Source organism: Anguilla rostrata, chromosome 18, assembly GCF_018555375.3.
Source record: "Anguilla rostrata isolate EN2019 chromosome 18, ASM1855537v3, whole genome shotgun sequence".
NCBI classification, from domain to species: domain Eukaryota; kingdom Metazoa; phylum Chordata; class Actinopteri; order Anguilliformes; family Anguillidae; genus Anguilla; species Anguilla rostrata.
This window is the reverse complement of record NC_057950.1, coordinates 24,002,010-24,019,967: the sequence shown is the minus strand read 5'-3', so window position 1 is coordinate 24,019,967 and position 17,958 is coordinate 24,002,010. Positions and strand designations below refer to the sequence as shown.

The following is a 17,958-nucleotide window of genomic DNA, read 5'->3' as shown; positions in this document are numbered from 1 at the left end:
CCTTCTCCCTTCTCCCACCTCTCTCCCTTCTCCCTCTCCCCCCTTTCCCCCCTCTCCCCCTTCCTGTGGGCCGGCTTCTCCACCCGGTGCTTCTCCAGCACCGGCTCTAAGGCCACCTCCTTGTGATGGGGCCCCAGTTTCGGAGCCTGGAGGACAGGGTGGGGTGGACGGGGCCCGGGGCCGGGGGCAGGGGAGGGGGAGGGTTTGGGGACGATGGTCTGCGCTCTGGGGGGCGGGCTGCGGGGCCCGTCCGGACCGGCGGCGGGCAGCAGGGGCCTTTTGGCGACCGCGTCCCTTGGCGCCGCCATTTTGGGAGTCCCGGCGGGGGCGGCCCCTCCTCCCCCGAGCCCCCTCTCGTGGGGCTTGTGCGTTTTGGCGGGCGGGTGGGTCTTCAGGCGGTCCCCTCGCCTCTTCAAGTCTCGCTTCCCTTCGGACGGGCGCGGGGTCTGGGCGGAGTCTCTGCCCGTGCTCCCGGCCCTCAGGGGTTTGGGCCCAGGTCCGACCCCCGCCCCGGCCGGAGGGCCCGGTGCCGGCCGCTTCTGCCCGCCGGGGAAGGCCGCGGGCCCCGATTTGAGCCGCCGTTTTGCCGGAGGCTTCCGCTCCGCTTTGGCCGCGCCGGGCTCCGGGTCCCGGCTGACGTTGGGCCCCCCAGAGTCGGGCCCCGTGTCCCGGCCCGGGTCGACCCTCCCGTCGCCCGTCTCCCCGTTGGCCTCGCTCTCCGCGGGGATCTCCGCGGGGACCTCCCCCGTCTCCACGCCGTTGCCAGGCAGCGGGTCGTTGCCAGGCAGCGGTCGTGCCCGCAGCGCCGTTGCCCGGCAGCGGGTCGTTGCCAGGCAGTGGGTCGTTGCCCGGCAGCGGGCCGTTGCCCTGCTGGACCTCGTCGGGTTTGACGGGCGGTCCCAGCGGCGCGGGCGGGTCCTCCGGCGCGGGGTCCGGGGGCCGCGGCGTCGCGGTCGGCTCAGCGGGGATCTCCGGCGCGCCCCCGCCCCCGGCCCCAGCCCCGCCCGCCGGGCCCTCCGGGAAGGAGGGGGGCTTGGCGGGGATCTCCGGCGCGCCCCCGGCCCCAGCCCCAGCCCCGCCCGCCGGGCCCTCTGGGAAGGAGGGGGGCTCGGCCTCGGCCCCGTCGGGCCCCTCCTCGGCCGTGCGGGACGGCCCGGGGAGCAGCTCGATCTTGTAGCCGCCCACGGTGACAGTGAGCCGCCGCAGCACCACCACGGGGTTCATGTGCGACGGCAGACGCTTGCTGCCGAGCGCGCCCCGCGGCAGCGCCTGGCCCCGCCCCCGAGTGACGTCCGCGCGCCCCCTTCGGCCCCTCCCCACCTTCTGCGCCGCTGCTCTGTTTGCCCCTCGCCTCCCGCGGTTGCCACGGCTGCCACGGCTGCCGCGGTTGCCACGGCTGCCGGCGGTGTTATTGCTCGGTATCTCAGGCTGCCTCGCGTCTGGCGACTGGTGTGCTCCCTTCACCCACTCTGCAAAGAGAGAAACAACACACAACGCGGGTCTCAACACACAACGACCTAAAGCATCAACAAAATGAAGTTTTAGCACTTAAACGCTAAACCCTCAGCAATTATGAAACTGCAGGGGAGATATCAGCAGAAAAAAGCTACTGCATATAAGCAGAGCGCAAAATCATTCAAGCTTCATTAGGAGACAGCCGGTGTTTCTGGTTTAAAAACGCTGGCTGGCCCGTACACCACGTCCACATTCACACGCTTATTCCGGAGAGCAAACACACGACGCGGCTGACGAGTCTGGCACTGACCTTGCCCGGTTGGGCACGGAGACACATCTCTCCCCCTGCCCCGGCCTCCTCCTCGCCCTCCTCCTCGTCCTCGTCCTCGCCCTCTTCCCCGCCCCCGGCCCCGCCCCCTGCCCGAGCCCCGCCCCCTGCTCGCTCCCCGGCCTCTCCGATTGGCCGGATGGGGCTCCCGCGTGACCTCCGCACCTGAAACGAATCGCCCGTGTCACTGATCTGCACAGACGAGCGCCGCTCAGGCTCAGCGTGTAACAGATTCACACAGTGCTGAAGCCTGAGCTCTCGTGATCAAACTGCATGCGTGCGTTCTGACTTTCTGTGTGAAAATAACTCTCAACCTCAGAGGAGAACAAGCTTAAACATGACATATTTCTAGAAATAATAGTGGGCAATTTCTATTTTCTTAATTTAACAGATGAAACAAATGAAGAAGTGAATGTGCCATGTGCAAAAGTATGTGTAACACACTGCTCTAACAATTCAGATAAGCAACCTGTAAAGTACATAGAATATAAAAGATTACTTTTCACACAGTGATCCATTAAGCACAGTGTATTAAATATTAAGACATCCAGTCCCCTTTAAGTAGCCTAAGGCATAAAAACATCTTTTCTTTCAACACCTATGTGTAATGCTCATTGACTCATTGCTCATGACTTTACTCCTTACACACTGTGACTAACAAAACGCTTTTCCTTTCTCCCTCGGACAGCGATGCACTGAGTCATCAGTAAGTCCACACCGGGTCTCAGTCACCCGACGCGCGTCTGAGGCGCAGAGCCGTCGCGGAGCGGTCCGCAGCTCTCGAAAAGACGAGCGGGGCCTACCTGCGGACCCGGCGGCGCGGCGGCCGGCGTCACCATCGCCCGCATGGTGGTACTGGGCGCTGGCCGACCCGAACATGGGGTCTTTGTCGCCGAGCATGTTCCTCAACGAGTCTTCTGGGCCCCCGCGACCCGCCCCCGGCTCATCGCCGGGCCCCCTCTCCGAACCCCGCCCCGGCGGCGGCGCTCCGTCCAACCGGTCGCTGGGAATCAGACGGCTGGAGGCGCTGACTTTGTCCATGAAGCCCGCCTCCGTAGGTCAGCTCTGGGGGAGATAAAAGGGGCGTGCGATTAGCGCGCTTCGCTAAACGCTCTCTGCAAAAGAGCCCGGTGGTTTTTTTCTGAAGCGCTGTCAGAGGCCTGAGAGCAGCAGGGCCTGAACCACAGCCAAACCGCACTTCTGAAAGCGGTCGTGGTGGATAAAATGAGTTTTCATAATTGTAAATGGACTGGACTGCATTTATATAGCGCTTTTATCCAAAGCGCCTTACATTTGATGCCTCTCATTCGCCAGAGCAGTTAGGGGTTTAGGGGTTAGGTGTCTTGCTCAAGGACACTTCGACATGCCCAGGGTGTGGTTTGAACCGGCAACCCTCCGACTGCCAGACAATCGCTCTTACCTCCTGAGCTATGTCGCCCCCTAATTGTAATATTTATTTGTCATATGGAGTCATGCTGCAAATGTATCGGCTGCCGTTCACTTTTGAGTTCGACGCCGACTGCAGACGTCCAAAGTAAACCACTTTCCGTGGAGAAAGGAAAACTTCAAATCGCACTCCCTCGCCCCCAGAAACGTAACTGAACATATCATAAACCACAGCAAATACACAGATCAACCTGAAATGTAAACCAGAATAAGATTGTATTTTTCATATTTAAAATTTACAATTTTTACAATTATATTTTTCAGAGTGTACAGATATCAAAGCAAATATAGAGATTTAGTCCCTCAACTCTCATATATTCATGAAACATTCCCCAACAAATGCAAAAAAAAAAAAAAAAAAAAAGGCTTGGTCTAAAAAAATAAAATGAACAAAACACACACTCTCTTAGACCAGCAACCCAGCTTCAGCATTCTCTTAATAATTTCACTGGTCATCCCATCGCTACAACATCCTCAGAAAGAGGGAGTACACCTGCACACCTCCTCTCAGAGAGAGTACATCTGCACACCTCTCTAACAGTACACCAGAGCACCTCCTCTCAGAGGGTACACCTGCACACCTCCTCTGAGGAGTACCCCTGCACACCTCCTCTCAGAGAGAGTACATCTGCACACCTCTCTAACAGTACACCAGAGCACCTCCTCTCAGAGGGTACACCTGCACACCTCCTCTGAGGAGTACCCCTGCACACCTCCTCTCAGAAAGAGTACATCTGCACACCTCTCTAACAGTACACCAGAGCACCTCCTCTCAGAGGGTACACCTGCACACCTCCTCTCAGAGAGAGTACATCTGCACACCTCTCTAACAGTACACCAGAGCACCTCCTCTCAGAGGGTACACCTGCACACCTCCTCTGAGGAGTACCCCTGCACACCTCCTCTCAGAGAGAGTACATCTGCACACCTCTCTAACAGTACACCAGAGCACCTCCTCTCAGAGGGTACACCTGCACACCTCCTCTCAGAGAGTACACCTGCACACCTCCTCTGAGGAGTACCTCTGCACACCTCCACTCAGAGTACATCTGCACACCTCCTCTCAAGAGAGTACACCTGCACACCTCCTCTCAGAGAGTACACCTGCACACCTCCTATCAAGAGAGTACACCTGCACACCTCCTTTCAGAGTACATCTGCACACCTCCTCTCAGAGTACATCTGCACACCTCCTCTCAGAGAGTACACCTGCACACCTCCACTCAGAGAGTACATCTGCACACCTCCTCTCAGAGGGTACACCTGCACACCTCCTCTGAGGAGTGCCCCTGCACACCTCCTCTCAGAGAGTACACCTGCACACCTCCTCTCAGAGAGTACACCTGCACACCTCCTTTCCGAGTACATCTGCACACCTCCTCTCAGAGTACATCTGCACACCTCCTTTCAGAGTACATCTGCACACCTCCTCTCAGAGAGTACATCTGCACACCTCCTCTCAGAGAGTACACCTGCACACCTCCACTCAGAGAGTACATCTGCACACATCCTCTCAGAGGGTACACCTGCACACCTCCTCTGAGGAGTGCCCCTGCACACCGCCTTCAGAGTACACCTGCACACCTCCTCTCAGAGGGAGTACATCAGAGCACCTGCGCACCTCTTCTGCATTGGGTTTTACTCCACTACCCATAAGCTGAGCTGTGCAGTTACTACACCAAGAACCTAAGCTACTGCACTGCTTCATCTGAGGAAGCACTATTGTGTAAGGGGGGGGGGGGGGGGGCGTTGAACAATAACAATTCATGATTCATCTATAACAAAAATACCAGGCTATAAAGGACTACATGCCGGTGGTTTTGCGTCCACCGTCTGTGCGCAAATAACAGGGAGCAGGTCAGGGGGCAATTTACGCATGGGTATGTTTATACAACTGGTCTAAACACATAAATCGGACATGGGTCACCTGGAATGTGTGGAGAGCGAGTAAAACAAAAAAACTGCATATCAAACAAGACCAGGTCAAAACCTAGTATATGGCTGGACCTCTCAGGCTGACCAATGGTGTAACTTCATCACTCACTCAGTCACAGACATTCGCGTTTGTAGGGCTGGCCCTGCTGTTGCGGTCCAGCCAAAAATTCTAATTTAACGTTTAATGTAAATGTAGCAAAGCTGATTGAAAGAGCCAGATTTTCACCACATCTCTAAAATGTTTCCTACCTTTTCATAACTTAGCGGTCTGAAGTTGCGGTAAGTAGTCAAGACCTTCGTGACTACAGTGCAGCGGTGGTTCCTCGAACATTCTGACCACATAATTGCATAAATGCAACAGATCAACGGGTGTCATCAGGTCACAGCAACGAATGTGTTATCACGTTAAGCAGGCAACTACAATTTTACTTTCCAGGCAACATATTTACTAGCTTGACAAAGTTACGTAAGGAAGCGTTTTTGGGCTCCTGTTTGAATCTTATCACAGTACGAGGAAAGGTCAAAGGGTGTTTCGCGTTCTGGATACAGCATGTTATTGCTTACTTTTTCACACTTTAGGTTTCTTGTGGAAAATTTTCCTCAGCTCCATCAAACCACCTGTTCTGGTCAATTACATCACAAAAAAAACAGGTTTCAAACGTTTTTCTTCTAGGGATGCAACACGATAAGGGGTGTGTTTGAGATTTTGTTCGCTCATTGATGCTCCTGATTGGACCTTATCCTCCCGGCCTTCTTGACCTGCAGTTGGTGTCAAGCCGCCAAAACACAACCTCGTGTCACACCGTTTAAAACTAACATTAACTAGCTAGACGTTACCGAAATAACAAGCTGTGTTGGCCATCTAACTTTTCACATCTTGACGAGTAGTTGCGGTCAAGCCGCCAAAACGCAACCTCATGTCACACCGTTTTAAACTAATAATATTATTAGTAATATTAATAAGCTAGATATTACCGCTATAGACTAACAAGCAGTGTTGACCATCTAACTTCTGAGCAATATATCCATTTAGCTTGCCTTATATACATGTTTAGCGACCAAACATCAGCGCATCATTTCTCGTAATTTTATACTCAAATTCTCTTCTCAGATATTTCCAGCGAGTGAGTCCTTACAGATATGCATCTTAAGTTATTTTATAGCTAGCTAACGCTTTTCGCAACTAATCTTTGATAAATAACAAACTTTTGGCATTTACTGTCGCGTACGAAGCGACAGGCATTAGCGTTGGCTACTGACGGGAAATGTTCTTTTTATCTAGTCGTGTCAATATCTTGCTGACGAAACGTCCTTGTAAACTACTAGCAAGCTATACGAATGGCAAACAATTCTACACAGCCAGCTAGGCAACACTAGCTAGGCAGTTTGCTTCTACGGAGGCCTCTCGCAAACTCAATCGCTCGATACCAATGAAGCGAACACCCCGTTAAAATACGAAAGCAATGAAAAGGCAAAAGTTTCAAATGTATGTATAATTAAGGAGTCGGTTTAAGGAAAAAATAACACGTTGATGGTGAGGTTGGTATCAACCTAGAGCTAGTCATTTAAAACCGACCATGTGAAGTTCGATAGCATTAGCTTGGTATGTAGCTAGCCTAAATTGTGCAGGCCTCTCAACTCTTTTATAGGAAAGCAAAATTGTGTCACAACCGCTGCCTGCAATTAATTATCAAAGCTTAAATATACAAAGAAATATTTAACAAGTATACACAAAAATTAGTCTCCTGAGGGTACCCAAACCACATTAAAGCCCTGCCTGGATACGCCAGGAAAGCCTGTAATTAGCGTTAGCTACCGAGGTAGGCCTTGAGTTTGTTTCCACCAACAGAAGCACGCACGGCCATGATCACGCCCCCTTGCACTTACCCACAAGTCTATCAGGTGAACGTAACCGATTATTTACACAATGGACATTTAAACTTATTTTACGCAATTCTTTTACCTTCCTCGTCTCGTGCCGAAGTCACCACACTACTTGTACGCACATGAATTTGCCCTGGTTTCACATTGTCCCAGAACAATTCCGTTTCCGTGCACCACCATTCGCAGCGACTGCGGCCATTCGGTTTCAGCAGCACCGCCTCGCATCACGTGACGGGTGTTTACCGCTCGGGTCCTGGCAGTCGAAAGTGAACTGAGGCGGTCCCGTTACGGCCGCGGCTCATCGCCCGTCTACACCGTTATCCTAAAATACAAGCCCTTTACTGCTGTCGTAAAATGGTCCGTGCAAACACAATATGTTGCCACGATCCCGTAGTCCGTTGTCTTTAGACATAATCTACATGCACGCATATAGCTAGCACCTAAAATCGCTGACATATATGGCACACTTCTCTTGACCCTGCGTGTGTCAGTATGTTCAATGAATGGCAACTGGTGGCTAGAAGTCCCGATAGTACCTTCAAAGTCCCGAGTTACGTGCGTTCCTACGGCTAAAGGATCTGAACATCGGCGTCCCGATAATCAGGCGACCGGCCGGAAATTTTGGCTTATGCAGGGCAAAAAGATGTTGCAACCTTGTGAAACAGTTTTGGCATGCATCCATCAAGTGGTGCTGCGGGGACTTTCGTCGATGCAACACTTGGGCACGTTATGAATTAGTTCAACATTTTAATGTCCAGCACGTAATGATAAATAAACGCATATTCTCAAATCAATCAGTGGGTTTACATGATGCTTGAAAAAGTCGAATTATTGCTTTAGTCCGGCTAAAACTGGACTTTTAAAAATCCTGCAAACACCTTAGTCCGACTGAAATCGTACTAATTCTAATTTTTTTAAGTAGGACTAACATACCTAACTAACTAACATAGCTCGATTTCAACTGTGCATGTAAACGTACTGATCGTCTTGAACGCGCTTACATGGCCTGCCATTCTGGCAAGCTCTACTGTTCAAGCATCGTTGTTGGACTTTTTGTACAGCCCATGCGCACACTATAGATCCTCATAGACTGATCCGCTACTATTAAAAAAATTAATAGGATTCTAATTTTGCTCCTCCCATAAAGGAATCCCTGTCTTAAATTTCTTTTCCCACACCCAAAACTTTACATTTAGTTACCCTGAATGTCAGTTTCCAGGTTTCAACCTGCTTCTGCATTCGGTTTAAATCTGCTCGGTCATTCTGACCAGCAAAACTACTGTTGCTCTGTTACTATGTTGACAAGGCAATTATTATCAATATTTCATTAGCCAGTAACCAGTGTCACGACAGAACAAGCAACACTCGTGCCTAATTGTAGTGAGAAGTATAAAGCCGCATTCGGTTGCTGGTGTTGGATGTTAGTTGTTTTGTCCCTTGGTGGAGGCTTTTTTCTTGGTGACGCTAGACTGTTGGGTCCTTGGAAATTTGAGCGTTACAGATGAGTTGTGTATTTTTTACAGTCTCTGGTTGTGACACAGCAGTAGGCCAAGCACTTTATCTGACGTACGCACGGGAGACAATGGAACACCGTTTCTCTAAACAATTAGTCATGCATACTTTCTTTTATACATTGGTATCGCTAGTGTGGCATTAGATAAGGAGAAACCTAAACTTCTGCCTGCACATACTTCTGGCCTTTTCGTGCTATTCTTAATATTCCACAGCTGATATAACGCAAAATGTTCTCAGGCTGCATGTTGGTTATACAAGCGTAATTCCATTTTTCTTGGTAGATTTTTACTGCAGTATAGCTAATAATTTCCAGCCATTAGTTGAAGACTGCATAACCATGATTGGTTTATGTGATCACTCCAAGTTCTTAGAGTATTTTTGGATAAATGCCATTGGGTCTGCTGCTTTGTCTAATTTTATATTTTTTTACTTCTCTGCTCAATGTCACAACATCCCTTAAAATATAGAAATGTATTAATATTTGAGGATTTATTTCTACATTTATTAATATTTTTTTTCAAAGGAAACCACCAAATTCAGTGAGTTGAGTTTTACCTTTTTCATGCGATACAGGTGTGCCATTTTTAAATAACCAAAATAAGCAATTCTTCAGTAAATACTATCCCAGCAGTCAATGTTGCTGATAATGGAAATATAGCCTAAAAGTGAGGCTCAACTGAACTAATATGCACTACATTGCCAAACCTATGTGGACACCTGGAAATTACACCCCTATGTGCTTGTTGAACATCTTATTCCAAACCCATGGGCATTAATTTATTTAACTGGCAGGGCAGAAATTTGACAAATTTTGTTGGACAGTACCACGTTGAATGTCACTGAGCGCTTCAGTACAACCCATTCTACTTCCAATTTTTGTCTATAGAGATTGCGTGGCTTTATGATTGATTTTATGTGGCTTTTAGCAATGGGTGTGGCTGAAGTATCCAAACCCACTAATTAGAAAGGGTGTCCACATACTTTTGGCCATGTAGTGTAGGTTCCCAGCTTTTGCATAATTCTTTATTTTTTATCAGATCTCAAATCATGAAAATGCAAACCAGTTCTGAAAGATGGCCAACTGTGTTAAAATTGCATTGAATGGTACAAACTTGCATGCATTTATTATTGTTGGCAACTGGAGTACAACAAAAGCATGAATTCAATAAATGCAGTTTTGAATCAAATCTGCAACGTTTGTCCAGTTGCCATAGAAAGATCTCTCATGTGCCATCAAAGTTTCCTCTTTATATCTTTATGGGCTGGTTTTGCAGACACAGATTAAGGCTAATCCAAGACCAAATTTAATTAGAGATTCTCCATACAGAATTAAATTTAGTCCAGGACTAAACTTAATCTGTGCCTGTGAAACCAGCCCTATAATATCCTATTCTGGGAAACAGCTGGGGAAGAAAAAACAAATTCAGCACAGGGGTGTTTTTATCTATTTAAGGTTTTTTTTTTCTCTCTCTCTAAGCGCTAATGAGCCATGTGAAAGTATTGATATATAATCATCATAATCTCACAATCAGCATGCAGGCTGAGCACACCTGGTTTTTATTTATATAAAACCTGTGGCTTTATTGACTAACATCACTATGATGTAATAATTACTCTCGTCCAATTATCCAATAAACACACATTTTATAAAATAGGGAAATCTGCTTTGGAGGAACGTTGACAGGCCAAATTACTTGGGAAACAGCACCGTCAGTAACTGTTTATAAATTTCATCACAAATATTTAATACCAATATCTACAGCCTGAATTACTCAAAAGTTTCACTTTTACTTACCTTGTTGTTCAAGGCATGCTCCATCTCCTAACTACTGTATTTATTACTAGATAATTCTAGAAAGAGTCACAAATTCAAGAAAATATTTGCATTTCAGTGTTTATTTCCACATACAAGCTCTCTCACAAGCTGGTAAACACTGGCCAGTTACTTCTCCCACAGAACTACAGCACGCGTTCCCATTTACAGTATAAATAGTTGATCTAACATTAACACATCACCGTTTCAAATACATAAATTATCAAGTATCCAAGTATTAAGTTATGCAGATCAAATAAAAAGGCATACAAAATATTGCAGACATTGATGTCCAGTTTGAAGCCAACGAAAGAAATCACATTTTTAGACAAAGCAGTAGTTGGTAAACAAAGTTGGTACACACATTTAAATGGGGGGAGGGAAAAAAAAATCCTAGTTTTCAGGATCATTAGACAATTTCCTTAACTACAATAAAGCATCTGTGTACTGTATTAAAAATAGTTACTGAAGGGCATGTATCCTGCAAGACGAAGGCAACGTGTTTATCCAAATTGTATTAAACACCCCTTCCAAGTTCATGACCAGGCCTCCAGCGGAGGGACTTGTTCCTCTAATAAACCGTAAGGCTTTTTTAAAAATGAGACCGACTGAAGGACGTCATGTGCTTCTAAAGATTGAAACAAAATGGAGGTTTAGGATCAGATAAGTTTTTAGATGTTATACCAAAGTCATTTAATAACTGTTAAAAAAAAAAAAAAGGTAATACGTGCAAAAAACAATAAAATGCCCTCCGTTTAAAAAGATAATTAAAGGAGTAAACAAAAAGCAGTATATACACAATGCGTACCCATTTTCCCAACATCAAACATTTCCTTCAAGACAGACACTGAAAAGAGAAACTGATCAAACTGGTCTCCGTGTCACTAATCTTATAATGGCATGTATGTTCGTACAAAACAAAGGAAAACGAGTTTGGCACCTAACTACACTTTTCATAGTTTTAACCGTAATAAAAGTCTATTCTGATCTGTAATTGCCGACGAATCTGAACTTCCGCCTAACCGCAGTATCCTACGTGGTTTTAAATACTGGTCTTTAAAAATCGTTCCGAGTATTTATATAGTCACAAACAGTCCCACAGGCCTCATTCACAGTGGCTGCCATGTTTGAAGTGATGCATTGTGGGGACACGTTGGCTCAAAGTTAGCTTTCCTTTATTGGTGGGGGTCACAGTAATGTAGGTGTCTGGTGTAGTAGCGTGTTAATTCAACTCAACTCCTAACCAAATGTTATCTGTTAAGAGTTGAATTACCAATGTTAAGAGTTAAATTAACATGGCTAGAAGAATTAATGCTGGACATTTGACTGTGTACTGCATATCCATTCACTGTCAGGCAGGGAGAAACTTTTACCATCGCTGGAGCGCGCCTGCACACATTTAATGCTAATGGGCCCAAGAATTCGGGCAGAGGTAGCGGGACAGAGCGACGGGCGCCGCTGCCGACGCAGCAGAGAGCACGCGGCCACGCGCTCGCACCGTGCCCGAGGCCGGGACCGCATTCCAGAAGATTCCGTCCGCGGCGCTCTTTACACACACCGATAAAGACTCTCCTCAGAGCCGGTCATGTGAACACGGACATGCCCGTCGCGAGATAGGAGACTTCACCAAGACTGATTAAAGAAAATTTTAAAATCCTACACAGAAATTTTTTTGAGGATTTCAGTAGTACTGCCCTCACTCTTCCAATTTCAAAACCACCGCTGAAAGTAGTCAGTAGTCACCTGATTTAAAAAAAATTTAAAAAACCCGTTAGCCATTCTACATCACAATGGTTGCCAAGTAACTCTTGGGCTGTTAGCACTTGAACTGCATTTAAATGCTATTTTGGGCGGGTGGTGGTGGCTGTGGGAATAACCACGTAATGTCTCTAGAACATTCTTCATAATCCATCAAAACAAGAGATTACCATTATAAACGTGTGTTTTAAGGAAAGCCATTATAATTTCTCACTTTAAAATGGTTAAAATTCAATAAAACTTCACAGCTAGCTTCAAACAGACCTCTGGTCTACGCCTCTACACACGTGCAGTCATGCCCCGTTCATGTAGCGACTAGCAGTGGGGAAATTTTCAAGTGACGTGAAAAATGGTCACTCACTTTTTGGCTTGCACAACCAGTAAAAACAGGAACCGAACGCAGCACCACAGAAGTGAATGGGACTGTTCTCCTGTTGGTGACTATTGGATAGGCTGCTAACCATAGAAACGCATCTGCACTGATTCATGTGTACCAAGGTTAAATGGCACTGTAGCTTATTTTCTTTTGGTGTGTATTTGGAGCCAATAATCTGATTGTAGGATTTTGGTGATTAACTGTACAATTAAAGATTCTTTTGTCTGAAGAGTTTGGTTTTAAAAACAAACACAGGACATCAACAGTTATTACAGCCGGCACTAAATAAAATACAATTTAAAATTTTTAAAAAACCTGTAGTTTAGCTGGCTATAAATTTCAATTTGTAGTTAGTTATTCTAGGTTATTTTATCTTTTCCCAAAAAAATCTAATTTAAGGCTGAATTTAGCCGACTGGAGGCTGGAAACAGTTGAGCAGGCAACAAGCCCTACACAGATATTTTTTTGCAAACTTTGATAAAGTATATAAACATTATAAAATGGACAAGCAACCCAGAAAGCAGAAGCTGGGATACTGTATTTTGAACATTTTTTCAGACCAAGTTTTAAAACGGTGGAGGGCACTTCTAACAACAAGGTCATCTGGCAAAAATGGGTGTCGTTTGAGAGGTGATGCCAGTCATGGTTTCCTATGGATACATCTACATAATAATTAATTAATGATTGGGGAAGGGACGGGGGCGGGACAGGGGCGTGGCCTCAAAACACAAACATTCTCCGCGTTCTGTAGGGGGAGCTAGCAAGCGCTGGTGGAGGACTTCCACCCTACTGGATGCAGCAGTTGTTGCGATGGCCGTTGGAGTCTTTGAAACGCAGGCGCATCTTTGGACGATATTTCTCCAGGTAGAGGAGCTGCTTGCTGTTGAATGCGCCACGGCGCCTCCTGCAGGACAACCCAGGGAAAACCATCAAAAAACACACTAAAAAAATTTACTTGTATATTTCTTTTAAATATTTCCTAATAATAATAATAATTTGACACCTTGACTGAAGATCACGTTGCCATTACAGATCTTCGGTCAACTTAATATGAAGTGCTTCTCTTAAGAAGGATTTTAAGCATCGTGTTTTCATACTAATGTTATTCTGACACCATTTTTCCATACACTTAAATGGCACATTCAGAGTTGGCGGATTCCCGCCCATTTTGGGCTACTTTTTATGTTACTGTGCAAGGAAAAATGGCTTTGGGTGGGTTCACCGTTCTCAAATCTGGCAACAATGGTCACATTCATAAAAATAAAAGGTCTGTATACAGTGTCTATCAGTCAAGGTGAGGCAAAAAATGTAAGCGTTTGGGCATACTGTCTTCATCAGTGAAGCAGTGTTTTTGCTTTTTCCTGTGCGTTTACAGTGGTATAAGCGTAACGTACTGTCTGATGAACTGGACAGCGTCCTCGTACTTCATCCCACATTCAATCATAGCGAGGGCAACCAGGACCGGGGCTCTGAAACACAGAAAAAAAACTCATTAATTTTATTTGAATGCAGGGCCAACAGCACTGCACACACAAATCAGTGTTTGGATTGGGCCTGAAATTATAGCCACAGCCACACCTGAGCCTGACCCAAACCCAGGGACCTCACGCCAAAATGTGACCGAGTTCTCAGCATGGAAAACTTAAAGCCTGACACCACAGGAACGATAAACACTGATTTTAATCGCTACGTCGTGTACCCTTTCCCAAACTCAGTGGTCTCACAGAGGGAAAGCGGAAAATAGCCCGGCTGAATGCATTTTTCACAGAGCATTATTAGTTTATGTGAAGGTCTACGAAGGCCATGGAATTCCATACGCAAAGTCAAACTAGAACACTCTACTTCGAAAACAAAATCAAGTGGATTCCAATAGTTCTTATTTATTTGTGTTCTGTACTTAGTATTTGCACATGTGAAGCGTACCAAGTGATTCTCAGGCAAGTAAACTAGAATCTGTAACTCGAGTCACTTTTGGGAACACCCAGACACCTGACATTTCTCTGACCTACTTCTACCCACTTCTAAGTTCCAGACTATAGGGCCCCTTTACTGTAACACACAGCGCAACGGGCGGGATCCCTTGAGTCCTCAAATCCTCTTATTAGCTTATTAGGTTTACGCGAATGAAGTATGCTTTCATCGTAGCGCTAGACCTGTTGAGGGCCTTTTGCAACCGCAACAATACTACACTATTTGCACTTCCCGATAATGCCTTCAGTGAAGCCAATGACAAATGTTCACTAATAATGTGTACAAATAAAGTCTAATCTAATCGCTAAATCTGGCCGAGTACTTGCGCTTCTATTGACCGGTGCTTCTACCGACGTAGCAAAACAAGCGGCACTGTAATTTTCGGTACCGATTTTCGGTGCTAAGAGTCCACTTATCACGAGAACACAGAAAACAAATGAATACGCAACCACGCATGCAAAAATAATGTGCCGTCTTGGCTGATGGAACAGCGAGGGCCTCTGTTCCAGTGAACAAAGCCTTCATTATTGCCCGAGCTGCAGCTGATGTGCGCTGGGCGCAGACGACGCGAAAAACAAAGCCCCCGCCGATCTGCCCGCCCTTCCAGGCCGTGCGACTCGCGCTCCTGGGTGACGGGAACGGGCCGTCGCCGAGCGAAGAGGTGACGTAACGGCAAACGTGTAATGTGTGAAGCTTAATGAGGATGCCGGCGAGGTAAATATAGAGCGCACACCGCGTGTGCCGAGAGACAGCGAGAGCTCCACGCCGGCGACACAAAAGACTCAATGTAACGGTCGAGTCTGGCGCCCTCATCATCGCCCCGCCCAAGTCACGACGATGGCGAGGCCATCACCTGTGCTGTGGGAAATAACCTTGCCCATGAAGGTCCAGGCTTGTTTTACAGTTTCTAGTAGCTAGCTGACGGCTAATATCAGCAAGAAGAAAGACGCATGCAGGCCTACGCATTAGCCATGCACTGTTTAACTAAAGCAAACTGCCGTTATGCTGCTGCTGTAATGTACTCAGTTTCTGGAGAATTAGCATCACCGCTGCTAGCAAACTGTCTCATGCTGAAGTCCAGTAACATGTCCGTGCGCCACTGGAGCGCTCTTCTGCCTGATAAAGTTAAAATGACAGAGACACTCGTGCTGCAGAGCTGAGACAGGGCTCACTGTGGAAGGACTACATTTGTTCTCCGCTGTTGAACTTGCGTGGTCTAAGCCATTGATCAGTTCCTTTCCCCAGCTTAGTCTGTAGTGGTAATTGAAATCTGTGTGCATGAAGATTACACAGGTGACTCAGTCACCTACAGACTGACATTGCTTTCTACAATAAAATTATCTTGCCCAGGTTAACATAATTTACCTCAATATCACTCAGCACAGCTCCACAGAGGTCTGTCACCTATACGCACTACCAGAGATTCAGCAGTCTAGCCCAGCCTGAGCTGTTGTCTTGGTACCTGTGTACAAAGCTCACTTACTCCTGCACTGGGTGTGTTCAACAGGGGCCACAAACAGCAGAGAGAGAATGCCTTTATTGCTCGGATATTTGAAATGAAACCTATTAAAGGTCTGTCTTCTCTTATTTACTACACACGTCTGGAAAAAGCATGTACTGACAAAGAAGAAGGACCGTTAATGATAGAAAGTTCTGAAGATACGCAGCCATAAATCAGGGTTTTTAAAAGGGCACGCGTTGGTCTGTCGGAGCCAGGCCAAGTGACACCTGGTGACAGCGTCACAGGACTGGCGTTTGCTCCCTGGGTTCGGGGTGAGTAATGCCTTAATCACGGGCAGCGGTCACATCCTCCCGGTGTCTGAGATTCGCGGCGTGGGGGGGGTGGAGGGGTGGACGGGACGTGGTTAGATACGCGGATCCCTCTCGCCGGCTGCGATTCGCGGTGTGGCGGCGGGGGGTGTGGTGAAACGGGACGCGGGGTGAAGCGGGGCGCGGTCCGGGGCGCGTACCTCCCGAGCCCCGCCACGCAGTGGACAGCGACGCAGCAGCCGGGCTCCTCACGGAACTTGGCCCTCAGGAGGTTCAGCCAATCGTCAACAATCTGGTTGGAGGGAGGAGCTCCGTCATCAAAGGGCCAATCCTGAAAAGGGCAGGAAGTAATTAGCATACCGTACAAGGTTTACGTGTGCAAGACTGACACATCTGTAAAAAATCTGTAACATTCTCAAAACATTTCCGAGGAATGAAATGAATGTTTTATGATGTTCGCACATTTCCCTGGCACTCAGCAGAAAAAAATATCTAAAACTGTTCCTTATTCGTTACATGAACATCGTTATTTTTACTAACTGAACCATAACTCTTACATGTTCTCTCTGGAAATCGTAAGTGCGTTGAAAGCATTCACTTACACCAACAGAACCACATATTATAAGACTGCTAACTTCCTAAAATAATACTTGTGACAAACATACATTAAACGTTATAGTTGATAGTAATACAATACATCACTGACTAACATGTCTTAGCTAGCTTAGTTAGCTACCATGCGTTAATCACATACTAATTCTAACTGCATATTACTACAACAGCTTTCCCATTTTTACTGTTTGTATTAATATTTGCTGCGTTTCGATACTCACCAAAACCTGAATCCCTTCTTTTTCCACCTGAGCGGCATCATAGGTGGCCTCACACACTCGGACAACGGTGGTCACTCCATACTTCTTCAGTTCCTGTAACAAATAAAAAGGCTAATTAAGCATGGACACAGTAACACGTTACATCCCCCCCCGTTACATCCTCAAGTGTGAGCCAGGTCTCACCTCGATGAATTTGTTCAGGGTGGCGTTGGTGGGGTTGTGGGTGATGAGGAACCTCATGTTCTTGTAGGTGATCTCCACGGGGGCGGGGCGGTTCATACGAGCCATGGCGACAAAGTTACCGAACGCAAATCCAATTACAAAAAAAATAAGAAACACAACAACTTTTTCTTCCTTTCAATAATCAAACGGTGATAAGAGTGGACCAAACAGGTGACCTGTTTTCAGAAATTCCACATTAAAAAAGGAAAGGGGGAGGTGCGGTTTGGGAAAAAAAAATGCGGCTTCAGCCGGTGTAAGGTGTGGGTAGGGGGGTACGTGGGGCTGGACCGGGACGTGGCGGGAGGCGTGCGATGGGACCTCTCTCCGAAAACCGAAACGAAAGCGGGGGCTCGAAGGTTACCCCATCCAGGTGCTCCCTGCCTCGGGTGAGACGAGCGCTCTCTGCCACTGCCAGTCCAAACGCTCGGGCTGTTTCCCGGGTAACGCCGCCGTGCGCGCACGCCGCTGCTGCTGCTCCTTACGGGGGCTTCCTTGTGGAGTAGTAATGCGCCTCTAGAGTTCACTTGTCTGCATAGACGTCGTGCTGGGCCTGGCAGTAATCCCCACTGCCCTTCAGAAACTCCATAAATGTGTGACCGAGAACACCACAGAACTGCTGTGGGAGAGAGGGGGGGAGAGAGAGAGAGGGAGG

The 17,958-nt window shown here is 47.3% G+C and overlaps 2 protein-coding genes across 2 annotated transcripts; both read right to left on the bottom strand.

Moving 5' to 3' along the window:
• Positions 1-106: 106 nt before the first annotated feature.
• On the bottom strand, positions 107-7,117 carry LOC135245252 (collagen alpha-1(I) chain-like). Its single transcript, XM_064318172.1, has 6 exons — positions 5,729-7,117; positions 2,587-2,848; positions 1,766-1,948; positions 802-1,469; positions 247-749; positions 107-146 (listed from the first exon to the last, which is right to left on the bottom strand). The coding sequence occupies exons 2-6, from the start codon at positions 2,822-2,824 to the stop codon at positions 107-109; spliced, it is 1,632 nt and encodes a 543-aa protein (XP_064174242.1). The 5' UTR covers positions 2,825-2,848; positions 5,729-7,117.
• Positions 7,118-10,441: 3,324 nt separating this feature from the next.
• Positions 10,442-17,653, bottom strand: ptp4a1 (protein tyrosine phosphatase 4A1). The gene is made up of 5 exons (XM_064316651.1): positions 17,268-17,653; positions 17,085-17,177; positions 16,452-16,582; positions 13,905-13,979; positions 10,442-13,414 (listed from the first exon to the last, which is right to left on the bottom strand). The coding sequence occupies exons 1-5, from the start codon at positions 17,370-17,372 to the stop codon at positions 13,297-13,299; spliced, it is 522 nt and encodes a 173-aa protein (XP_064172721.1). The 5' UTR covers positions 17,373-17,653; the 3' UTR covers positions 10,442-13,296.
• Between the last annotated feature and the right edge of the window lie 305 nt (positions 17,654-17,958).

Coding starts and splice junctions, on each gene's coding strand:
- LOC135245252 (XM_064318172.1), bottom strand. CDS start 2,824: ATGGACAAAGTCAGCGCCTCCAGCCGTCTGATTCCCAGCGACCGGTTG. Junction 1,949..2,586: donor CCGCGCCGCCGGGTCCGCAG/GTAGGCCCCGCT, acceptor GATTCGTTTCAG/GTGCGGAGGTCACGCGGGAG. Junction 147..246: donor CCCGCCGCCGGTCCGGACGG/GCCCCGCAGCCC, acceptor CCTGTCCTCCAG/GCTCCGAAACTGGGGCCCCA.
- ptp4a1 (XM_064316651.1), bottom strand. CDS start 17,372: ATGGCTCGTATGAACCGCCCCGCCCCCGTGGAGATCACCTACAAGAAC. Junction 17,178..17,267: donor CCCTGAACAAATTCATCGAG/GTGAGACCTGGC, acceptor TATTTGTTACAG/GAACTGAAGAAGTATGGAGT. Junction 16,583..17,084: donor AAGAAGGGATTCAGGTTTTG/GTGAGTATCGAA, acceptor TGCCCTTTTCAG/GATTGGCCCTTTGATGACGG.